Raw genomic sequence first — 18,055 nt, 5'->3', positions numbered from 1 at the left:
CTTGGAGCGCGGCACCACCGAGGAGAAGGGCAAATGGCGTTCGGTTTTAAATTTCAACTCTTTCCGCGGCGCGTTGCGATGTAATACTTAGCAGACGCGATCGTTAGCGCGCATTGTATGCACGGTGCTTGTCAGCTCAAATTGGCCAAACCTGGAGCCCTTTAAGAAATGCGACGCGCAAGGAAAGTACGACCAACTACAGCCAACTGCAAGAAATATTTTCGTGTGTGTACATGGGTTCAGGAAGAAAGACTCGCGCATTTCAAGCTCCCGCATGCGCGTACGCCGCCGCGAGAAGCAAAACACCGGCTTTTCCGACTCGATCGAGGCACGGTTTATCATAGCTGACAAGCTTTTAAATTATGCGGGCCCCTTTGTGGCGACAGTCTGGTTGCGGAAGCCAGATGCACGTCTTCTGCGGCAACGAGATGTCACGGTGTTCTACGCTGCGCAGTCTGCTGTTTCTTGCGACATGCACTATGACCTCAGGTGAGTGTGTAGGTCAACATGGTGGCCATCAGTATGAAAAAAAAAAAATTGCGATCAACAGCTCAGCGCAGTTGAAAGATTAAGCTAACACATAGGGGTGCATACATATATAAGGTCGGCTAATAAGGATATGTTTTTTACAAGTGCTAAATAAGCCAGTTAAGCAGCCACATAATTTAATGGTGTGTGCGGTACATGTTTGTAGGACGAAATAAGGCCGCATAATGCGAAATTTTGCCTTTTCTGTATGGTAGGTCAATCACGTTTCGGAGAATTTAGCCTGGCACGCATCCGATCTATTTCTCACAACAGCAGCTTCTTTTATGCGTGAACTCGGAGTTGATCTGTCCCCCACTCAGCACACGCACACACACGCACATACTTACATGCACAAACAATGTTCTCTGTTCCCACAAGTTCTTTGATCCGTGAAAAACGCCAAGGCCATCGCCGTCGTTGTCCGCACCGTGCTCGCTGACAGGCAGCATTTTGTCTCGTTCTGAAGTCTCGGTTCAGGGAGAACTCCGTTTAATTGGGCTTCTTTTAATTGCATGCAGCAGAGCGTGGAGAGCGCGTAAACGGACCAGCCTTGAACTGGGCAGCACACATGGTCAATTTCGACACGAAGGAGCGCGCCTTTGTTCGCATATACACATTTTATTCGACAGAAAAAAAGATAAATATAGAGAAGGATATAGAAGCTTGCGTTTTCTGTAGCTTTTATTGGCCCGTTCACAGCTGAGTCACATGCTAACCGCACTCTAGCCAAGGCCGGCTGCTTTGAAGGGCAGAGAAAGAGGAAAAGATAATTCTGAAAAACAAAACGGAATGAATCTAGTCTTGCCACGTATCAGGTTTCAGCGGGTTCCGAACAACTACTCTGTGCATTCGGGGAAAGGGAGAAAGAAAAGACGATGGGCGATTGGGGCGATAGAACGGATAGTATATATTTATATATGCGCTGACCGGAGCTCATCCTTCGAGTGCAGACCACCCGAAGTGCATACAGCTGTCAGCGATCCTGACCCCGAAGATCAGAACCACTGATGCATGCACCCCCCATCTGTTTACCGGTCCAAGATAATAACTACGAAGAACTGCCAGTTGCCGAAGCGCGCCAAGGACCCTATAGCGGTGCCAGCGGACAAAAAAAGCATTTGCACATTTCACCAGGATTACTCCATTTACGGACATTAAAGCCAAACATAATGCATGACGACTAACGATCTGCAAAATCGGATAATGCGATGATTTTCCATCGGGTCCGATGCGTGAGCATATATGACACCGATCTTAAAGGCACAGCCTTATATCAGTCAAGCGTTGCAGGGGTTCATACGCCTCTCTCGTCGATTTCAGCGAACTGTCCTTTGCTGTATAGGTGGCAACATCCCCGGAAACGTCAAATTAATGCCTACGAAGGATTCTACCTCAGCCTGCAACTTTTCGCCGGATATCTTTTGAATACTTTTATAGTCAGGAAGCGGCGAACCACCGCTGAAGCGAAACGAAACATTGTTCCCCCCCCCCCCCTAGTGTAGGGGGGGGGGGAGAATGTTTCGTACCTCCCCGCCTTTCCTATCCTTGTTTTCTCTCTCTCTCTCTGTTCGAACCCATTTGACCGCTTTTTCTGTTTCCTAAATTGTGCCGGGTAAACTATAGATAACTATAGCCCGTAACAAGTTTTCATGCTCTTATTAGGCAACTGTGGTCGCAGTAATACAAAGGAATAAAATGGAGGTGCGAAGGCTTCCCACGTCACAGAGTGCTGAATATCTCTTTACTGGGGCGCCTTAATTTGGGGGAGCACACACCATTTATTGGCTCATAACTTCGAATAAAACCTAGGTATCCATTCATAGTGCCTCCAGTCTCTATAAGCACCATTCCACTCACACCAGTTTTCCCGTATTCGTTAAACTGCATACCAGGGTGCATGCCTCGTTTGACTGTCTTCCGTCCGTATTGTTATTTGCAAGGAGAGGTTCTTCAAGTTTTGATAAAACCAGATTGATAGACGACTTAACGAGGAGACGTCGCCATTTCGGGATGCTCTAACAGTGTCGTTTGATCACACCGTCAACGCGCTCTGCAATGATACTGCTCGCTTTTTCCCGCACGTGAAATCTTTCGTGACATCTCGTTTCTCTTTTCTTTTGTTCACCTTTGCGTTCTAGTGCAGGCTGTGCCGTCACTGAATACAGAAGCCAGCACTGAGTTCCATACTCAAGCACGCAGATCGCGTTTGACGCTGCCCTTGCGCTTTTGTGCTTTGCGTGACTGCAGCGAAGCCATGAAATTAGATTCTGTTCAAAAGTCCCGTTTTCGAGATGATCTTAAAGGTGTTTTGTGTCTATAACTCCATCCAGGGTATTGCTCACACCCTTACTGTGGTTTTATGAGAGTTAAAGGCTACTTTGCACCCTTAGGGACCCTCAAGACCAAGGGTGTAAATCGGTTTACAGGACGGGACCTTTCAGATTCACCGCATTATCAAAAGTGCTGAACTCGTCGACATGAAGGGAAAGGGGCGCGGTGATGGTCCTCCTGCACCACCTCCGCACTCACACTCACACTCACACACACGTTTTGCGGAATGATCTCTCAGACATGACTGACCGGACAGTGTATACAGAGGCAATTACATGACCGCGTTGCCTCCAATCTCTTTCCCCTCGCCTCCCCACCCGCTTACCAAGCTACAATGGATAGCAGGTATAGCTTCGATCCTACACTGTTGCTTTCAGAGGCAATCTATGCTATACTATAGGATATTATGGCAGCCTTGTTGGTTCGACGCTTTAACGTGAATGCTATACAAGGCGGACTGACGACGAAAGAAAGACGGGAACTAGGGGCACAGCGATAACAAAAAGTTTTCATTGAAAGACAGCTTGGTGACATAGGCCGAGATTTATATATACGGGAAAAAAGAGAATCAATATAATTAAATAAACAAATAAATATAATAAAACACATTACTATGTTTTTTTTTTGCTTCTTCTCTGAGGTACATCGCACGTGGCCTACATATTTAGAGTACCTTTCAATAAAGGCTTTAGTTTTCAGTCAGTGCTACTTCCCGTCTTTTCAACCATTGCCTGTGCACGTTGCGCATTGCGACTGACTCATCCATATGGCTTAGATGACAACTATACGCGGAAGAAATGGGGTAATGATCGGGAATATTATGGAAACAGCACGCACTAATACATACTCGGCACACAAATCATTATTGTAACATACAGGGTGTTTCAGCGAACACTTTCAAAATTTTTTAAAGGTTGCCTATGGCAGATAGCTCAATTCTAGTTTATGAGCCGGTCTACTCGAAGCGGCGGACACTACTTGCACAATAAATTCAAGTGCAAAATCGACTAATTAACAAGAATTAGCTAATTAACTTTTAGATAATTATCTTATGACACATATTGCAATTTACAAATTCTAGCAGTGGACTTTGCAAGGCACTTGGAACGCACTCTCAGGACGACACCGGTTTTGGGATATAAATTTCCGAACTTTGCGGAGAAATGCACTGGCGTTCCAGTTACTTGTGCGCTTCAGCGCGTGAAACGACATCTTGTTAACAAAACGGCTAGAATTTGCAAACTGCTATATGGGCCATAATGTAATTAGTTGGAAACTTAATTAGTGCATTTTTATTAATTCGTCGATTTAGAATCTAAACGTTTTGTGCAAGTAATGTCCGCCGCTTCGAGTAGACCAGCTCACGAACTAGAATTGTGATATCTGACACAGGCAACTTTCAAAGATTTTCGGAAGTGTTCGCTCAAACACCCTGTATCGTCCAGGGGCTGCTTGAACGAAGCATAACCTTCCCCGTGTGTGCATTATTTTCCCGTTAAAGTGACATCGAGTTCCCGCACAGTAAGTTGTTTAATGAGGAGGGAAGATAACCGATGGTCATTTAGGGTTACGGACTGGATCCCAAGGGAAGGGAAGCGTAGCAGGGGACGGCAGAAAGTTAGGTGGGCGGATGAGATTAAGAAGTTTGCAGGCACGGCATGGCCACAATTAGTACATGACCGGGGTTGTTGGAGAAGTATGGGAGAGGCCTTTGCCATGCAGTGGGCGTAACCAGGCTGATGATGATGATGATGATGATGATGATGATGATGAAGTTGTTTCGGGACAAAAGGGAATATTGACCCAATCGCGCGAAACTTTTTTTCTTTCTTAACCTTCGTCCCAATTTACTGTCACATGCGCGAAGCCTCTCGGGCGAGGCAAAAAATCGCGCACCCTCGGGGAAGAGTGCGAAGCGGTCCATCGCCCGAGCTGAATTCCGGAGCAGTTAAACGCGCGGACCCGAGTGGCGACCAACTCCGGCGCCAGCGGAAGAGCCTCCCCGTGCCAGGTGCGCGCTTTTTCCACACGCAGCGCACGCCGCGCGGGTCACGCCGCCGCGCCGCAGGGGGCTGGACACGACGCGCCTGGCCAACGCCGTCGTGGACGAGACGCTGCGCGTGTTCCGGCTGAACGCGGCGCTGGTGGAGCGGCTGACGCCGCTGCGCGTCCCGGGCGAGCTGCGCTTCCCGGGCGGCCGCGTGCACGACGTGCGCGTGCTCGGGCTGCCCGCGCTGGAACGCCGCGGGGACGCGGCCGCGTCGCTCAGCGGCGGCGTGCTCGCCCTGTCGGGCGGCCTGGGCCTCGACGAGCTGCTCGTGCAGGGCCGCTACGGCGCCGGCCCGCGACAGCCCCTGCAGCTGGCCGGCGAGATCGACGCGCGCGTCACCAACCTCACTGCCGGCGTGCAGCTCGCCGTCAACGTGGCGCGGGCCAGCGCTGTCCTCGACGTGTTCGAGGTGCCCGCCCGTTCGCACCGATCGCGCGGGCCCCGCTGCGACGTGCGCTAGCTGAACCACTGCACTGCATCGTGGTTGAACCGCAACTCATTTTAGGCTCACGCAAAGCCTTCCTTTCTTTTTTTATCGTAATTATTAAACGATGCATCTTTTTTTTTGTCTTGCTGCATGCCCGACGTAGTTCCGTGCGCAGATCGATCTGCAACTGCAAGCATTTTTCTTTTGTTTTGTAAGTTTTCCGTACGCTTCATGCCATTTTAAAAATTTTACTTCCTTTTCTTATGTGCGCACTGAATGCGCCTAGCCCCAAACTGAAGGCTGACTTCCATTCGCTACAGCACAGCAAGGTTTGCTCACTCCTGTAGTCAACGTCATAATCATCAATAACACGCCACCATTGCTAAAGCATTTTAATAAAAAATTACCCAAGTGTTATTTGGTTCCTGCGAAAGTTAAAATGCTGCATTATCTTAAATAAGTACTTATCTCCCCTCCCCCTTCCGGTGAAAAGACGGAAATAAGTCCTAAATCAAGATATTGAATATTATTGTGTTGAGCCATATCACGAATAAACTTCACGTCAAGAAACGCAGTGTCTAACACCGCTGAAACATCGATCGCTGCGAAAAGCAGATCGTCAGCAAAAGTTTAAATATTTAAAGGATTTTATAAAATCGTCGCTACACGCGCGCCCAATGTATTCAAATACGCCTATAGCGACAATCTACTAAATGGTATTTGAGGCGGAACGGGAGCAACAACAAAACTTTCGCACATTCCGCGTTATTACAGCCGGATGCGCTCATGAAACGCACATAACGGTACAGCATTCAGCCAGTAAACAGATATTTTCTGCCAGTTCCCTGGAAAATTTCAAATGAAATCAGACGCAGGCAATGGAGATATATAAATTTGACAAAAAGCTGCATTAGAATTTGATTAAATATACACTTTGAGTAGACACCTTGTACTGATGTTTGTCCTTTGAAGCGCTATCCGATAGAAAAGGGCTTCGGGTGGCGGGGCAGCAAAGATCGGTGCATATCTGCACGATCGTCCTTCGTGATGTAACATTCTTTTGCATTAACGGCGTATTTCTCAACTGGACAGGCTAATTCACACGCCGCCTAAAATCCCCGCGACTAACGTTCTTCCAAATAAACAGAAAATAACGGTTCGTTACTTTTATGCGTTCTCATAAAGGCCCTCAATGCAAGGAAACGTATAAGGGAAGCAAGTAACTATAATTGAGTGTTTTTCGGTATTTAGCCCATTTGTAGACTTAGTTTAAATATTATTGTTGTTGTTGATTCTCGTTGAATGCAGCCCGACATAGCCTCTCTGTGAAGTTCTTGAGAGTGAAAGTAGCAAAGTAAATAAATAAATAAATAAATAAATAAATAAATAATTTAGTATTCCTTTACATTTCGAAACTTCTTATGGTTCAGACAAGAATGTATTCCTAAAACGGTAAAACTTAGCGGGCTGTGTTCTATACACTGGAATGAGCACACGCTGTGAACGTTTTATTAGGATCAAACGCCCTGGACCGCCGACTCAAGCACCTAGAAATGCATTTTCTTCCATTTCACTTTTTTTTTTTTTTTACTGCGACAGTGGACCACGAAACTTGGCTGCCTGTGTCCGCCCTTTCCGTAACGCCTCCATCTTCGTCAGGCCACCTCCTCGTCAGATTTTGCCGGACACCGCACTGGAGATCGAATTCGCGCACTTAGCTAAAGTGCCTAGAATGTAACATAACTTAGCTGTAGCAGAACTTCGGCGCCCCGTGGCTTTTGTGCATGCATGTTTAGGAGGCCACAGAAGGCAATGCTGTAGCGGTCGAAAGCAGCGTTGTGTGCGTAGAAAACAGAGTAATTAATGCAGAAAGTTGGGCTAGTTGGTGTTGACGCATTTGCTGTCTCGGCGCGTAGAAAAGTTCTCGAGAAGATGACGTTGTCGGCTTTGAGAGCCTGCTGCTGTCGCGGCAAACAAGTTCAGAGCACAAGCAATCGCTGAAGTCCACTTATTATTATGATTATTATTTTATCCGTAAAATCAACGCTGGCGACCTGCACATATAACGAAAGCTGTGCCTCGTATCTCCTCCCCACCTTCTTGCGCCTTTGCGCAACATGTTCTGGGCAGTGTTGCTTTGCCGTGCGCTTCACTCCTCCCTCTCTTCCTTCCAACGTGTCCTACCACGGCCGCTCGATAAACAAACACACGAGGTTCTACTCTACATGGCGACGGCGCGACTTCTCCGCGATCCCCCTCCTTCCGACTCTTACCCATTTTATTATTCCCTTTCCCCACAGTGCGGCGCTCGCTGCACATACAAGCTAACGTAGCCATCTTTCACTCCCAAACAATAATAATAATATTTGGGGTTTTACGTGCCAAAACCACTTTCTGATTATGAGGCACGCCGTAGTTGAGGACTCCGGAAATTTTGACCACCTGGGGTTCTTTAACGTGCACCTAAATCTAAGCACACGGGTGTTTTCGCATTTCGCCCCCATCGAAATGCGGCCGCCGTGGCCGGGATTCGATCCCGCGACCTCGTGCTCAGCAGCCCAACACCATAGCCACTGAGCAACCACGGCGGGTACTCCCAAACAAGAATCACACAGACAGAAAGCGATTGCACAGTCGTGGCGACAAAGCAAGATTCGTGGCGAAGCCTGTAACCGCTGTCTCGACGTGCACCCGTTGCGCCCTTCACATGTCTGCTGTCAAACACCAAGGCTCCGGCGGGAAGCCGGTGCAGTTGTTTGTTACAGTTAGCGTTCGACGTCTGACAACGCGACGCTTTTTTCTTTCACTTTTTCGCTTTAGTGCCGCAGCGGGACGACCTTGACTCCCCCGTGCTGGAGGAAGACTAAACACGAGTTTCGCTATATATACACGCTACGCTATTACGACTAATGACACTCATAGAAAGAAAAAGGAATGGTTCATTCGTATTCGCATGGGTTCACATGCCATACCCGTCTAGGTATTTTCCGAAGAAATCTGAAGTAATCTGAAGCTGAATGGGCTGAAGTAATCAACGCCCATTCCTATTTGTAAAGTACGCAATCCCGTATCAAAAATTGAACGAAGCCAGCACACAATTTTGCCGACCAGCGATAGCAATGCAAAATGACATCGATGTTAATCAGATGCGGCCCAACTCTTGCAGTGCACTGCCACCTATTCGAAGATAGGCTAATAATCCCGCATAGCAAACTGAACGAAAAGTTCGGCATTAAATCGGCATGGAAAGCGATCGTGCACCAGCAAACCAGTTCATGGCGACCTCGCTCATTATTTTTCTCTACATCCTAAGCGGAACGATTGGCCAAACATTGGGGAACAGTTAGCTGCGTGAATAATCGGGCCGCGTCTGGCGTTCATGAGCTAACGCTGTTACACAGCTGGCCAGGGACTTCGGTCCAAAAACGCAGTGAGACCAAGCATTGCCCAGTGTTGTAATAGAGCGCCCGGTAGGCCACTATATGCGATGTTGGAATGGTACGCAATGAAGGCTCGAAATTTAATTAATGAGATAAGGCTTCAGTAAAGTGGAAAGTTGGGCTAGTTGGTGAGTAATCATCATACCTTGCTGGTGAAGCAGCGCACTGACACGGACACAGTGAAGACAAACAGGAAGCAGCGAGTTTCGTCTTTTCCTGTTTGTCTTCACTGTGTCCGTGTCAGTGCGCTGCTTCACCAGCAAGGTATGAGATAAGGCTTCTTGGTCGAGTTGGTTGATATGTATTGAAACCATTGTAACGCAAAGAAAGACGGACAAAGAAGCGTGGTGTCCTGTCCTCTTCTTTATCCGTGTTTCTTTGCGCTACAGTGGCTTTAATTAACGAAATTATGGGGTTTTGCGTGCCACAACCACGATCCGATTGTGAAGCTCGCCGTAGTGGAGGGTTCCGGATTAATTTTGACAACCTGGGGTTGTTCAACGTGCATCCAATGCACTGTAAACAGTAAATAATTGTAACACTGCGCTACGAGCCTCCAAGCTCAAGCGCACACTAGTTCGTGAGTAATTATTTAAAACAGACGTCGTAAACTCTGATTCGCCGCATCGCACCACCGGGGAATGCGGCGGTTCAAGAAATAGGGGATATAAACTTGCTACGCTCCACGAGCAGCACATAAGCACCCGTGCCTTATTCACACGTGTCCTCAACCAAATCCGAGCTCAGAGCTCACGTTGAGATTCCGTGGCGGCAGAAGGTATAAAGGCCGTGGCTAACGTTGTCTGCGGTAAAAGTACCATGCGAAAATGAGCACATAATGAATATACGGTGCGTGGCAGCTTTAGGATTGAATGCCTATCAAAACGAAATGTCCAGGTATATCTAATCCCTTTGCTTGATTTCGGAGATGAGAGCCATTGAATGATTCGTCAGGCCATTCAAGGCGAAACGTAGGCAGCCTGGTGATCGGCCGACGAGAGAACGATGCCGATGACCAAATTCCTACTATGCATCTGGTCAAAGTTAGGCCAGAACAATTTCGCATCGGGATGTGTTTGGCGGGATTTGCCAACGGCAAACTAAATTTTTCGCATTTTTTTTTTCACCAGGAATGAGAGTATGCGGGGAGATCTCTACAACCTAGGGTGATGACGTCTTCTCTTTTTCAATGCTGCGAATGTAGCGCAAGGCAGTCAGACTTTTATTTTGTAACCTTGTTATCCAAATATTCATTGCCAGTTCATCACCTGGGGTTCATCATCACAAAGCAGCGCAGCACGTTCACGGATACCGCAGTGCACGATTATGGATATGTTTTGGTCACACGGACACTGAGATCTCACAAAACGTGTGTATCCACAGTGAGCTGCGATTCGATCCCGCGACATCGTGCCACAGCCAATTGAGTCAAGGCCCAACCACGCGCTAGCTCGCGTCCGCGCGCCTACGCATGCGCAGACGGCCCGGGACAGCTCGTATGCGCGCCGAAGCGCGGTGCGAGCGCGGACAGCGGCGGTGCGCGTTTCAGCAATGGCAGATGCGTATGCAAGCCCCGGGCGACGGTGCACCAGTATATGTGGAGTTCAAAAGGCCGACCACACAGCGGGGATTACTTTGCCTCGGCGCAAGATCCCGAGTGCAGACATTAGCAGACGACCTGCGGCGGTTGGGTAGATGACGGCGCGCGCATGAGTATCTGGGACCACGCTTAAGTCGGAAAGCTATTTCTATGGCGCAATCCATGGCGTTTCCTGCAATATTTACTAAATGGAACTCTGGCGCTAGCGTCTTCGGAAGCTGCAATGGGAGCGGTTGAGCCAGCACGGGAAGTACATGGGTTTGCCTAAACTTCGTCCTTCTGGCTTCAAGCGGCTTCGTGAATTTGTAAACTCGTCATTTTCAACAATGCACCGTTTAAGAAATAATTAAATAAAGATTACTAAGGTTGCCCGACGGCAGGATTCGAGCACAGGACCTCTAGCACAGAGGCCCGATATTGAAACCAATACGACATGGGCGGACGCATGCATCGACGAGCGACATATAACGCCCTTATGAATTTATCGCGGGCAAGCCAGTGCCTTGAGACGCTTGGCGCGTTTCGATTTGGCCACCTCGACAAGCTGAATCGTTGCAATTAGTAACGATTGTGCGTGCTCGCAGCGTCTTCTGCACTTAGAAGAGCATAGATTGGTCTGAAATTTAGATTGGTCTGACAATATGAAGGCATACAAAGCGTAACAAACGAATCCACAAGAACATCTGAATCCACAAGCACGACGATTAGACAAATCCAAGCTTCCCATAATTTCATAGAGTTTCATACAATAATTACTAGAGGGAACTCTGGCGCTGCAGTCGTTGTAGCACCATAGTATTGGAATGATGGGAAGTACATGGATTTGTCTGATCTTGGTGCTTGTGGATTCAGACGTTCATGTGGCTGTGTATATTACGCTATGTAAATCTTATTGTCGTAAATTTTGGCGCAATCTATGCTCTTCGAAGTCTAGAAGATGCCGCGAACACGCAAAATTGCTATTGATTACAACGACTGAGCTTGTCCAGGCGGCCAAATCTAAACGTGCCAAGCGTCTCAAGCAACTGGCATGCCCGCGATAAATTCATAAGGGCGTTTCGTTCGCTTGTCGACACATGCGTCCCTGGCTCAATGGTTTCAGTTTCAAGCTTCTGTGTTGGGGTTCCGGCGTTCAAATCCTGCCATCGGATAATTTTAATGATGTTTAGTTAATTATTTATTACGCAGTACACTGGTGAACATGACGAGTTTACAAGCCGTTTGAAGCCAAAATGAAGAAGTTAAGGCAAATCCATGTACTTCCCATGCTGGTACAATCGCTCTCATTGCAGCTCCCGTAGACACTAGCGCCAGAGTTCCCTCTAGTAATTTTTGTATGAAACTCTATGCCTCATTCCCATCGTGGCTCAACGATTGCAGCGCTAGAGTTCCCTCTAGTATATTGTACTCTACGGGGCAATTAATCATGTAGGACACGTGCCGTTTTAGCGTGACTTTTGGAACCGAAGCTTATCAGCTTGGTATTCAGCATTCCGTGGTCTGGCGCTGTTGACCCGCCGCGTAAAACATAAACGCAGGGAAGGACGTCGTCATGATGCAAAACGCTTCTCTACGGGTGGCTGCACAAACGCGGAGTGTCAGACCGGCGGTGCTATCACTTGGGAACTAGGGCATGATTTTTGGAGTCAATCCCTCCATGTAAATAAAAATAAGACCGGAGCCTCTGAATCATAGGCGGAAAGTTTTCATTTTCCTGGGGGGAAACAATCTTTAATAACAGCTGCACTTGAGGAAACTTAGTGTGCCCTCGAAGAATTGTTCACTGTAGTGACGGCCTTATATGAGAAGTTACAAGACCTCGTTTCCCCTCCACTTTCTGGGGTATTTATGTGTTGCTACTAGCTCACTTGATAGAGCATCGCACGCGTAATGCGAAGACGTGGGATCGTTCCTCACCTTCGCCAAGTTGTTTTTTCATCCACTTTCAGCTCCATTAATTCACAATTTTTTTTATTTCAATTAGTAAGTACACGGAATTTCCCCTGTGTTGTCCTTGGTGTTTCTTTGTTGGCTTGTTACTGTAGAAGGATCACTCTGTAAAACTGGCACTCTGGTACAGAACGGGTTAGAGCTATGTGATAGCTCCCAACTTCTTTCTTCTATCAAGACTTATCGCCACGCAACGTTCATGAAGGCACACCCCTCCATTAGAACGAGAGCGGACAACTTTCCGAATCGGTCAGTTACGCCGAATCAGACAGTTAAGCGCGTTTTCTCCAAGTTTGTGTGGACTGCGCTTGGCTGTCTGTGCACCTGAAGAGTACTCCATACGCTGGTCGCACGCTTTATTTTGGAGGTAATGTGCGCTGAGTTCAAGCTTGCAATCCGAGATGGCTGGTCCCTTCGCGTGCGCTGTCTCCCCGCGCGCCTAACATTATGTTTCCGCTGGTGTTTATACGGTGGAAAACACGTTTCCTTCTCAGCATCGACGGGTTCTGGCGAAGTAACGATAAGCGACGTGCCCACTGTTGCCTTTGTCGTTGGTGCTCATGCTGTGTTTGTAGCCAGTGCACACTGCGACGTCCGCAGCCGCGGCGGAAGCGAGCTCGACGCATGATTTCTATTTCTCGTCGTCGCCATGATGTTCCCTAGCGGGAGACACATGGTGCGATTTTGGGTGCAATCGGTCGTACGACCATTTGCATCGGCAACCGCACTTGAGAACCAACCAAATCCGCCGCACGCGACGCCGAATCGCGCGCCGCGCATGCGACCAACTTGCCGCATCGGTCGGGCGACCGCAGCCAATGACAGCGCCGCTAGCGCGAACGTCACGGCTACGTCGTAGACCCGAAGGGCCGGAGCCGGCGAGCGAGCGCCTCGCCGCACCGATCATGCCTGTTTTTTTTTTTTTATCCCTGGTCGAAACGAAGGCCTTTTTCGCCGCGGCACATAAATAAGCTGCAATTTGTTTCTGACACGAAATAACTTATAGAAAAAAGTGGCCTCGAAAGGGTGCATGTTATAAAACGTTGTGAATCGTTGGTGTGATTTCTAATCGGACGCGGTCAGCGCAGACGCATCGTCTATACGAAGCGGTTCGCCTGACTGGCGTGTTTACTCATCGCTACTAACGGCACCGAGAAAACTAACCGTATTTTCACTTAAGAGAAGCATAAATGTTCAGACATTGATTGTGCTGATGAATTTAGGCGCTTTATTATGAGCTGCGGACGCATCGGCATGGGCCCTCGGCCTCGGATAGACGGCCGGCGAGCTAGGCCTTGTTAGATATGGAGCTGTTTCCTGCGCCTACTTCGATTTCCCCCGGACCACATCGAATCGCAGCACAACTAATTGAGAAGCGCAGAAACGCGGAAAGCACATTCCAGAGGAGCGCTCGAGCAAACAAGTTCACGTGCAAACAAGTTCGTACGCCGCCGGTGGAGCCGTGCCGCCGGGAGTAGAAGGGGCCCTCGGACAATGAGGCCCAAGCGTCCCCCTTCTTCGCCTTTGAAGAAGGCATTTGCTACCACAGCGGGGCCGTACCGCCGGGAGTAGGTGAGCCCTCGGACAATGGAGCCCAAGCGTCCCCCTTCTCCGCCTTTGAAGAGCGCATTGCAAGTCTGCAAGGCAAGACCGCAGAGAGCCGCCGGGAGTGACACCGCGACACGGGCACCAACCATTGGCCGAAAATGGCGTCATCTGAGCGGACTCTCCCATTGGTCGAACATGACGCGACTTCCAGTCCTCGAAGGGTTTAAAAGAAGCATTCCAGAGAGACCAGAGCATTCCCTGATTGACCTCTCTCGAACTTCTTGCCGCGGGCCGCAGCGTCCGAGTTGCTGCCGGCCCGTAATGACTGTACGACTGTTACTTGACTCTCACCTCTCTGTATATAATGTAAAATAAATCCTCCAAGTTTGGTTTTCATCCCGAAGTCCGTCCTCAACCCCTACAGCCTACACAGTCTCCCAGCGATCGCAAGCTCGCCTGGCATGCTCGTTCGCTTCCGTCGGCGCCAATAAAATCAAATGTGCTGCAATTTAAGCATGAGATAACTGTGTACATGTTGTGCCGACTAACATAGGCGCTTCGTTTTACGAGCTGCAAGCGATCGTGTCACAAGCGCCACCGGTGTCGGATTCGATGGACGAGCGTCAAAGGAGCCGTTACTGCTAACGCGGCCTTGCGGAAATACGTCTACAGTGTTTCTATAGGCGTGTTTATATTGCCATCGTTTGGTTCAAACAAGAGAGCTGTGCAAACATGTTTGCTTTCACTTTCTGTTCGAAGTTATGCAGCATTCCGAACTTCCACGCAGGGGCGCCGGTTCTGGGCGGAGCTACCCGCCGCTCGCTCATTCGTATCAAGTGTTCCGAATCGCCGCATGCGGCAAGTCGCACACGACGCGCCGTACGACAGATCGCACGGAAAATCGCACCATGTGTCTTCCAAAAGCCATATGAATGAGCGACCCATACATCGTGGGCAAAAAAAGAAAAAAAAAGAAACGTAACAGTGAGCCGAAATGGGTGGAGGCTTGATGGGAATGATCTTCCCACGCGCTCAATATTCGGGTTAGTTGGAGGTTACGTGATCAAACGCGCGCTTGGGAAGATTTTGCGGATTCTCCTCTATCCCTGCCGTAGCTGCGAATGATTGCGCGCGGCTGACGCTTACGCGGCCCGCGTGCCGTATCTAATTGTTGGTAATGATTGGTGGATGCAATGATCCAGGGCGTGTAGGGATGGCTGCTAACTTCATGCGCGCTGTCTTCCTTCCCGGGCTGTCTTTCCGCGCCCCTAGTGTTGCCGATAGCGTAGTCTAAGTTCAGAGAGAGCGGTAATTGGAGATCGCTGACAGTGGCCGCACTGTAGCGAACATAAAAATAGACAGACGGTCAATCTAATTTGCGGAGTCGCGGTGAATATCGCGGCTGTGCGAACCGTTCGTCCTCACTACCGGCGTTCTTCGTAATGCCAGCGTTGCGACGGCGACTGCTCGTAGTCATTTAGTGAGATACTTGCAGGCTTACGTGGTCCGTGCAGTACATTATGCTTGCTACTTTAATTAGCAAGTGAACGTTTACTATTATTTGTATGGCCGATATAACAAACGTATAAACTCGTGTAAAGGCCGCACTTTCTTGTCACGATTTTGACGAACCTTACATGGGACAGGGCCATTTGACCTAATTTGCTCTGAATCATGTCACATGTCATCGGGAAAGCAAATATGCGTAAAAGGCCTGCTCTTTCTAAGGGTGACGGCGTCTGTTAGTTAATATGCGCTGGAATTGACCCGCGCGCTTATTCTTCTCCGAGAAGCCACAAATGCAATACGACACTAGGTAGTTCAGCCATCTCAGATGTTTGCAGTGTACAAACGCCTATTTATGTATCAACGATGCTTTGATGCAGCGCTAGAGCTAACGACCTTTTGTGTCCGGTGCAGTTCAGCGACATCGGCGACATCCAAGTCACACGGATGACAGGAGCAACACCAGCATTCAACTGGCTCGGTGTTCTGATCATGAATTTTATACTGGAAGACCAGGCAGACACACTGCGCCAGAAGCTTGAGGAGGAAGCCAAGGCAGCTCTCAACGAGTCCCTTGCAAACACTAAAATCCCATTAACAATAAACTGATTTCGACATGTTATGGCAGAATCCAGCGAGTACGTATGATTGCAAAACCCCGCGTAACCGCGTTAGCATGTTTTCGGTTGTTTGCTTAGAGGTTATAGCACAGGTCCTGGCTACAGCTCCTGAAAATAATACATTCCAAAGCACATTTTTAATGAATGGAAAAATTACTCCTGTAGCTCGCCAAAAGATATACTATAAAGTTTCTACCAAAGTGATGCGAGCCCCACCACATAAATTATTTTCCAATCACTGTTTCACAGAACCCCTAGGACACACACTTAAGCATAATTAAGTATGCTTAAGTATGTAAGTCTTCAATACACTATATATTACATATACAAACATTAGTTTAACGACGAGGGAAAATAAAGGAAAGCCTATCCCATTTGTATCGCACATTTTTTCAAGGTAAGTTTGCATTTCAGAAGTTTTAGTTGTCTCATGTTGAACAAAATATCGTTTAACAGAATTAAGGATGTTAAAGCCGATCCCGGATATATCGAACCCGCAGGGAATCTCGAAATAGTTCGTTATATCAATAATTCGATATAAAATAAGCTTATCTGAAACCTCCACGCGTCTCGGGACAGTTTTGCGCGATCGTGAAAGGCGGGAATTTACCGATTTGCTTCTCCAAGACCATATCGAACGCATAAAAGCATTTTTTTTTTTTTGCTAATTGCGCAACTCGTGCTGCGGGGTGGTCTTCGATACCCGCGGTGCGCCTCGCGCGCGTCGAAGTGCTTGTTGCACGTATTCATTGAGGATAGGGTAGAAATGGACTCAACCCGGAAGCAAACCAGCCTGTGTGGATATATGCGCTGTGCAGCCATCAGCGCACTTGTATTGCGAATCGGGCGTCAACGCGCCCGCGGCAACGTGTCCGCTACAATAAGCTGTTCAAACGGCCGATCGTCGTACGTCGGCAACGAGTCAACCAGGCAGTTGCGTCGGGTTCCAGAATCGACTTCCTGTTGGAGACAGTCGTCCTCGCTTTTCGTACGCCTGCCACTCCCAATTCTTGCCTGCCGCTCGGCGCACCCAGGCCGCGCGCGGTCCCTTATTTCGTTCTCGGCCCTTCCCCTCAGCCGCTGCAACAGTGACTGCCGACAGTGCGCAGACGCCGTTAGATTCTAAGTGGCTTTCAGCTCGCAGAACACCCGAGTCCACTCCTACTCACGTGTAAACCGGCGACCACGAAAGTAACGCGTTCAGCTGCAGCTCAGTGCGCACTGTGACCCTGCGAATCGCACAGCGACGAGTCTTGTGCGCCGCTGGCGTGATGGGTCTTTTCGCGAAGTGCGGATGTAGCGCGCGGCGTTGTTATATGCAAACTGTGATATAAAATGGATATCATAGTGTGCGGGATGAGGTCAAACTCGTGTTGGCCGCTCGCGGAAACCTGAAATGCCGTTTCCAGAAAACCACTGTCTAGAATAAGACAAACCCGGCGGCGCAGAGATTTCCAGTTCGGTATCCCATGCCCGGAGCCATTCAATGAAAAGGTCGAATGTCATCCACACTTTCTTGTGGAACGCGTATCGGACCGGGAGGCCTTTCGAGTTCTTGAAGAAGGCCGTCTGGTCTTGCCGATGACGAACGGCCGGCCGCTGTTTGCACGAGCCATCCATTTGTGCGAAGCGAGCATATGTGAAACACGCACCCTGCTCATTTTTCCTCTGTGGCGTGTACATACTTCACTTCGGAATGTCTTGATTGAAACCATTTGCCAAAACAGTGCCGTTTCGAGTTCGTCGGCATCAAAAAGTTCTGACGGGGCGAGATGCGATCGCGTCCCCGTTAGAAGAAGCGCGCTTGCAGGTGCGCGGCGCTTGATACTGTGGGGATGCGCCTCCTGTAATCAGGCTTCGCCGCGCGGCCGGCGCAGCTTTACGGCAGCGGTTGGTGTGTTTGAAGAGTAGTACGAGAGACGGGGCGCGAGTGTTGCGCTGCTGACGCCACCTAACGGCGGGGTTACTAGGGCGCAAAAAGGGAGAAGGCTGTTCCGCTGTTCCTCTTTGGCTTGGTGCCGGAAAGCGGCGCAGACGTTCCGCGCGTGCGCCGAT

At 49.0% G+C, this 18,055-nt stretch overlaps 1 protein-coding gene across 1 annotated transcript; it reads left to right on the top strand.

The window, feature by feature from the left end:
- Positions 1 to 362: 362 nt before the first annotated feature.
- On the top strand, positions 363 to 15,989 carry LOC135897425 (uncharacterized). Its single transcript, XM_065426038.2, has 3 exons — positions 363 to 489; positions 4,894 to 5,318; positions 15,795 to 15,989. The coding sequence occupies exons 1-3, from the start codon at positions 363 to 365 to the stop codon at positions 15,987 to 15,989; spliced, it is 747 nt and encodes a 248-aa protein (XP_065282110.2).
- Positions 15,990 to 18,055: the final 2,066 nt, after the last annotated feature.

This window comes from Dermacentor albipictus, chromosome 1, assembly GCF_038994185.2.
Source record: "Dermacentor albipictus isolate Rhodes 1998 colony chromosome 1, USDA_Dalb.pri_finalv2, whole genome shotgun sequence".
Lineage (NCBI taxonomy): Eukaryota > Metazoa > Arthropoda > Arachnida > Ixodida > Ixodidae > Dermacentor > Dermacentor albipictus.
Note: the sequence above shows the minus strand (reverse complement) of the source record. Positions and strands in the feature narration are given on the sequence as shown.

Coding starts and splice junctions, on each gene's coding strand:
- LOC135897425 (XM_065426038.2), top strand. CDS start 363: ATGCGGGCCCCTTTGTGGCGACAGTCTGGTTGCGGAAGCCAGATGCAC. Junction 490..4,893: donor GACATGCACTATGACCTCAG/GTGAGTGTGTAG, acceptor TTCCACACGCAG/CGCACGCCGCGCGGGTCACG. Junction 5,319..15,794: donor CTGTCCTCGACGTGTTCGAG/GTGCCCGCCCGT, acceptor TGTCCGGTGCAG/TTCAGCGACATCGGCGACAT.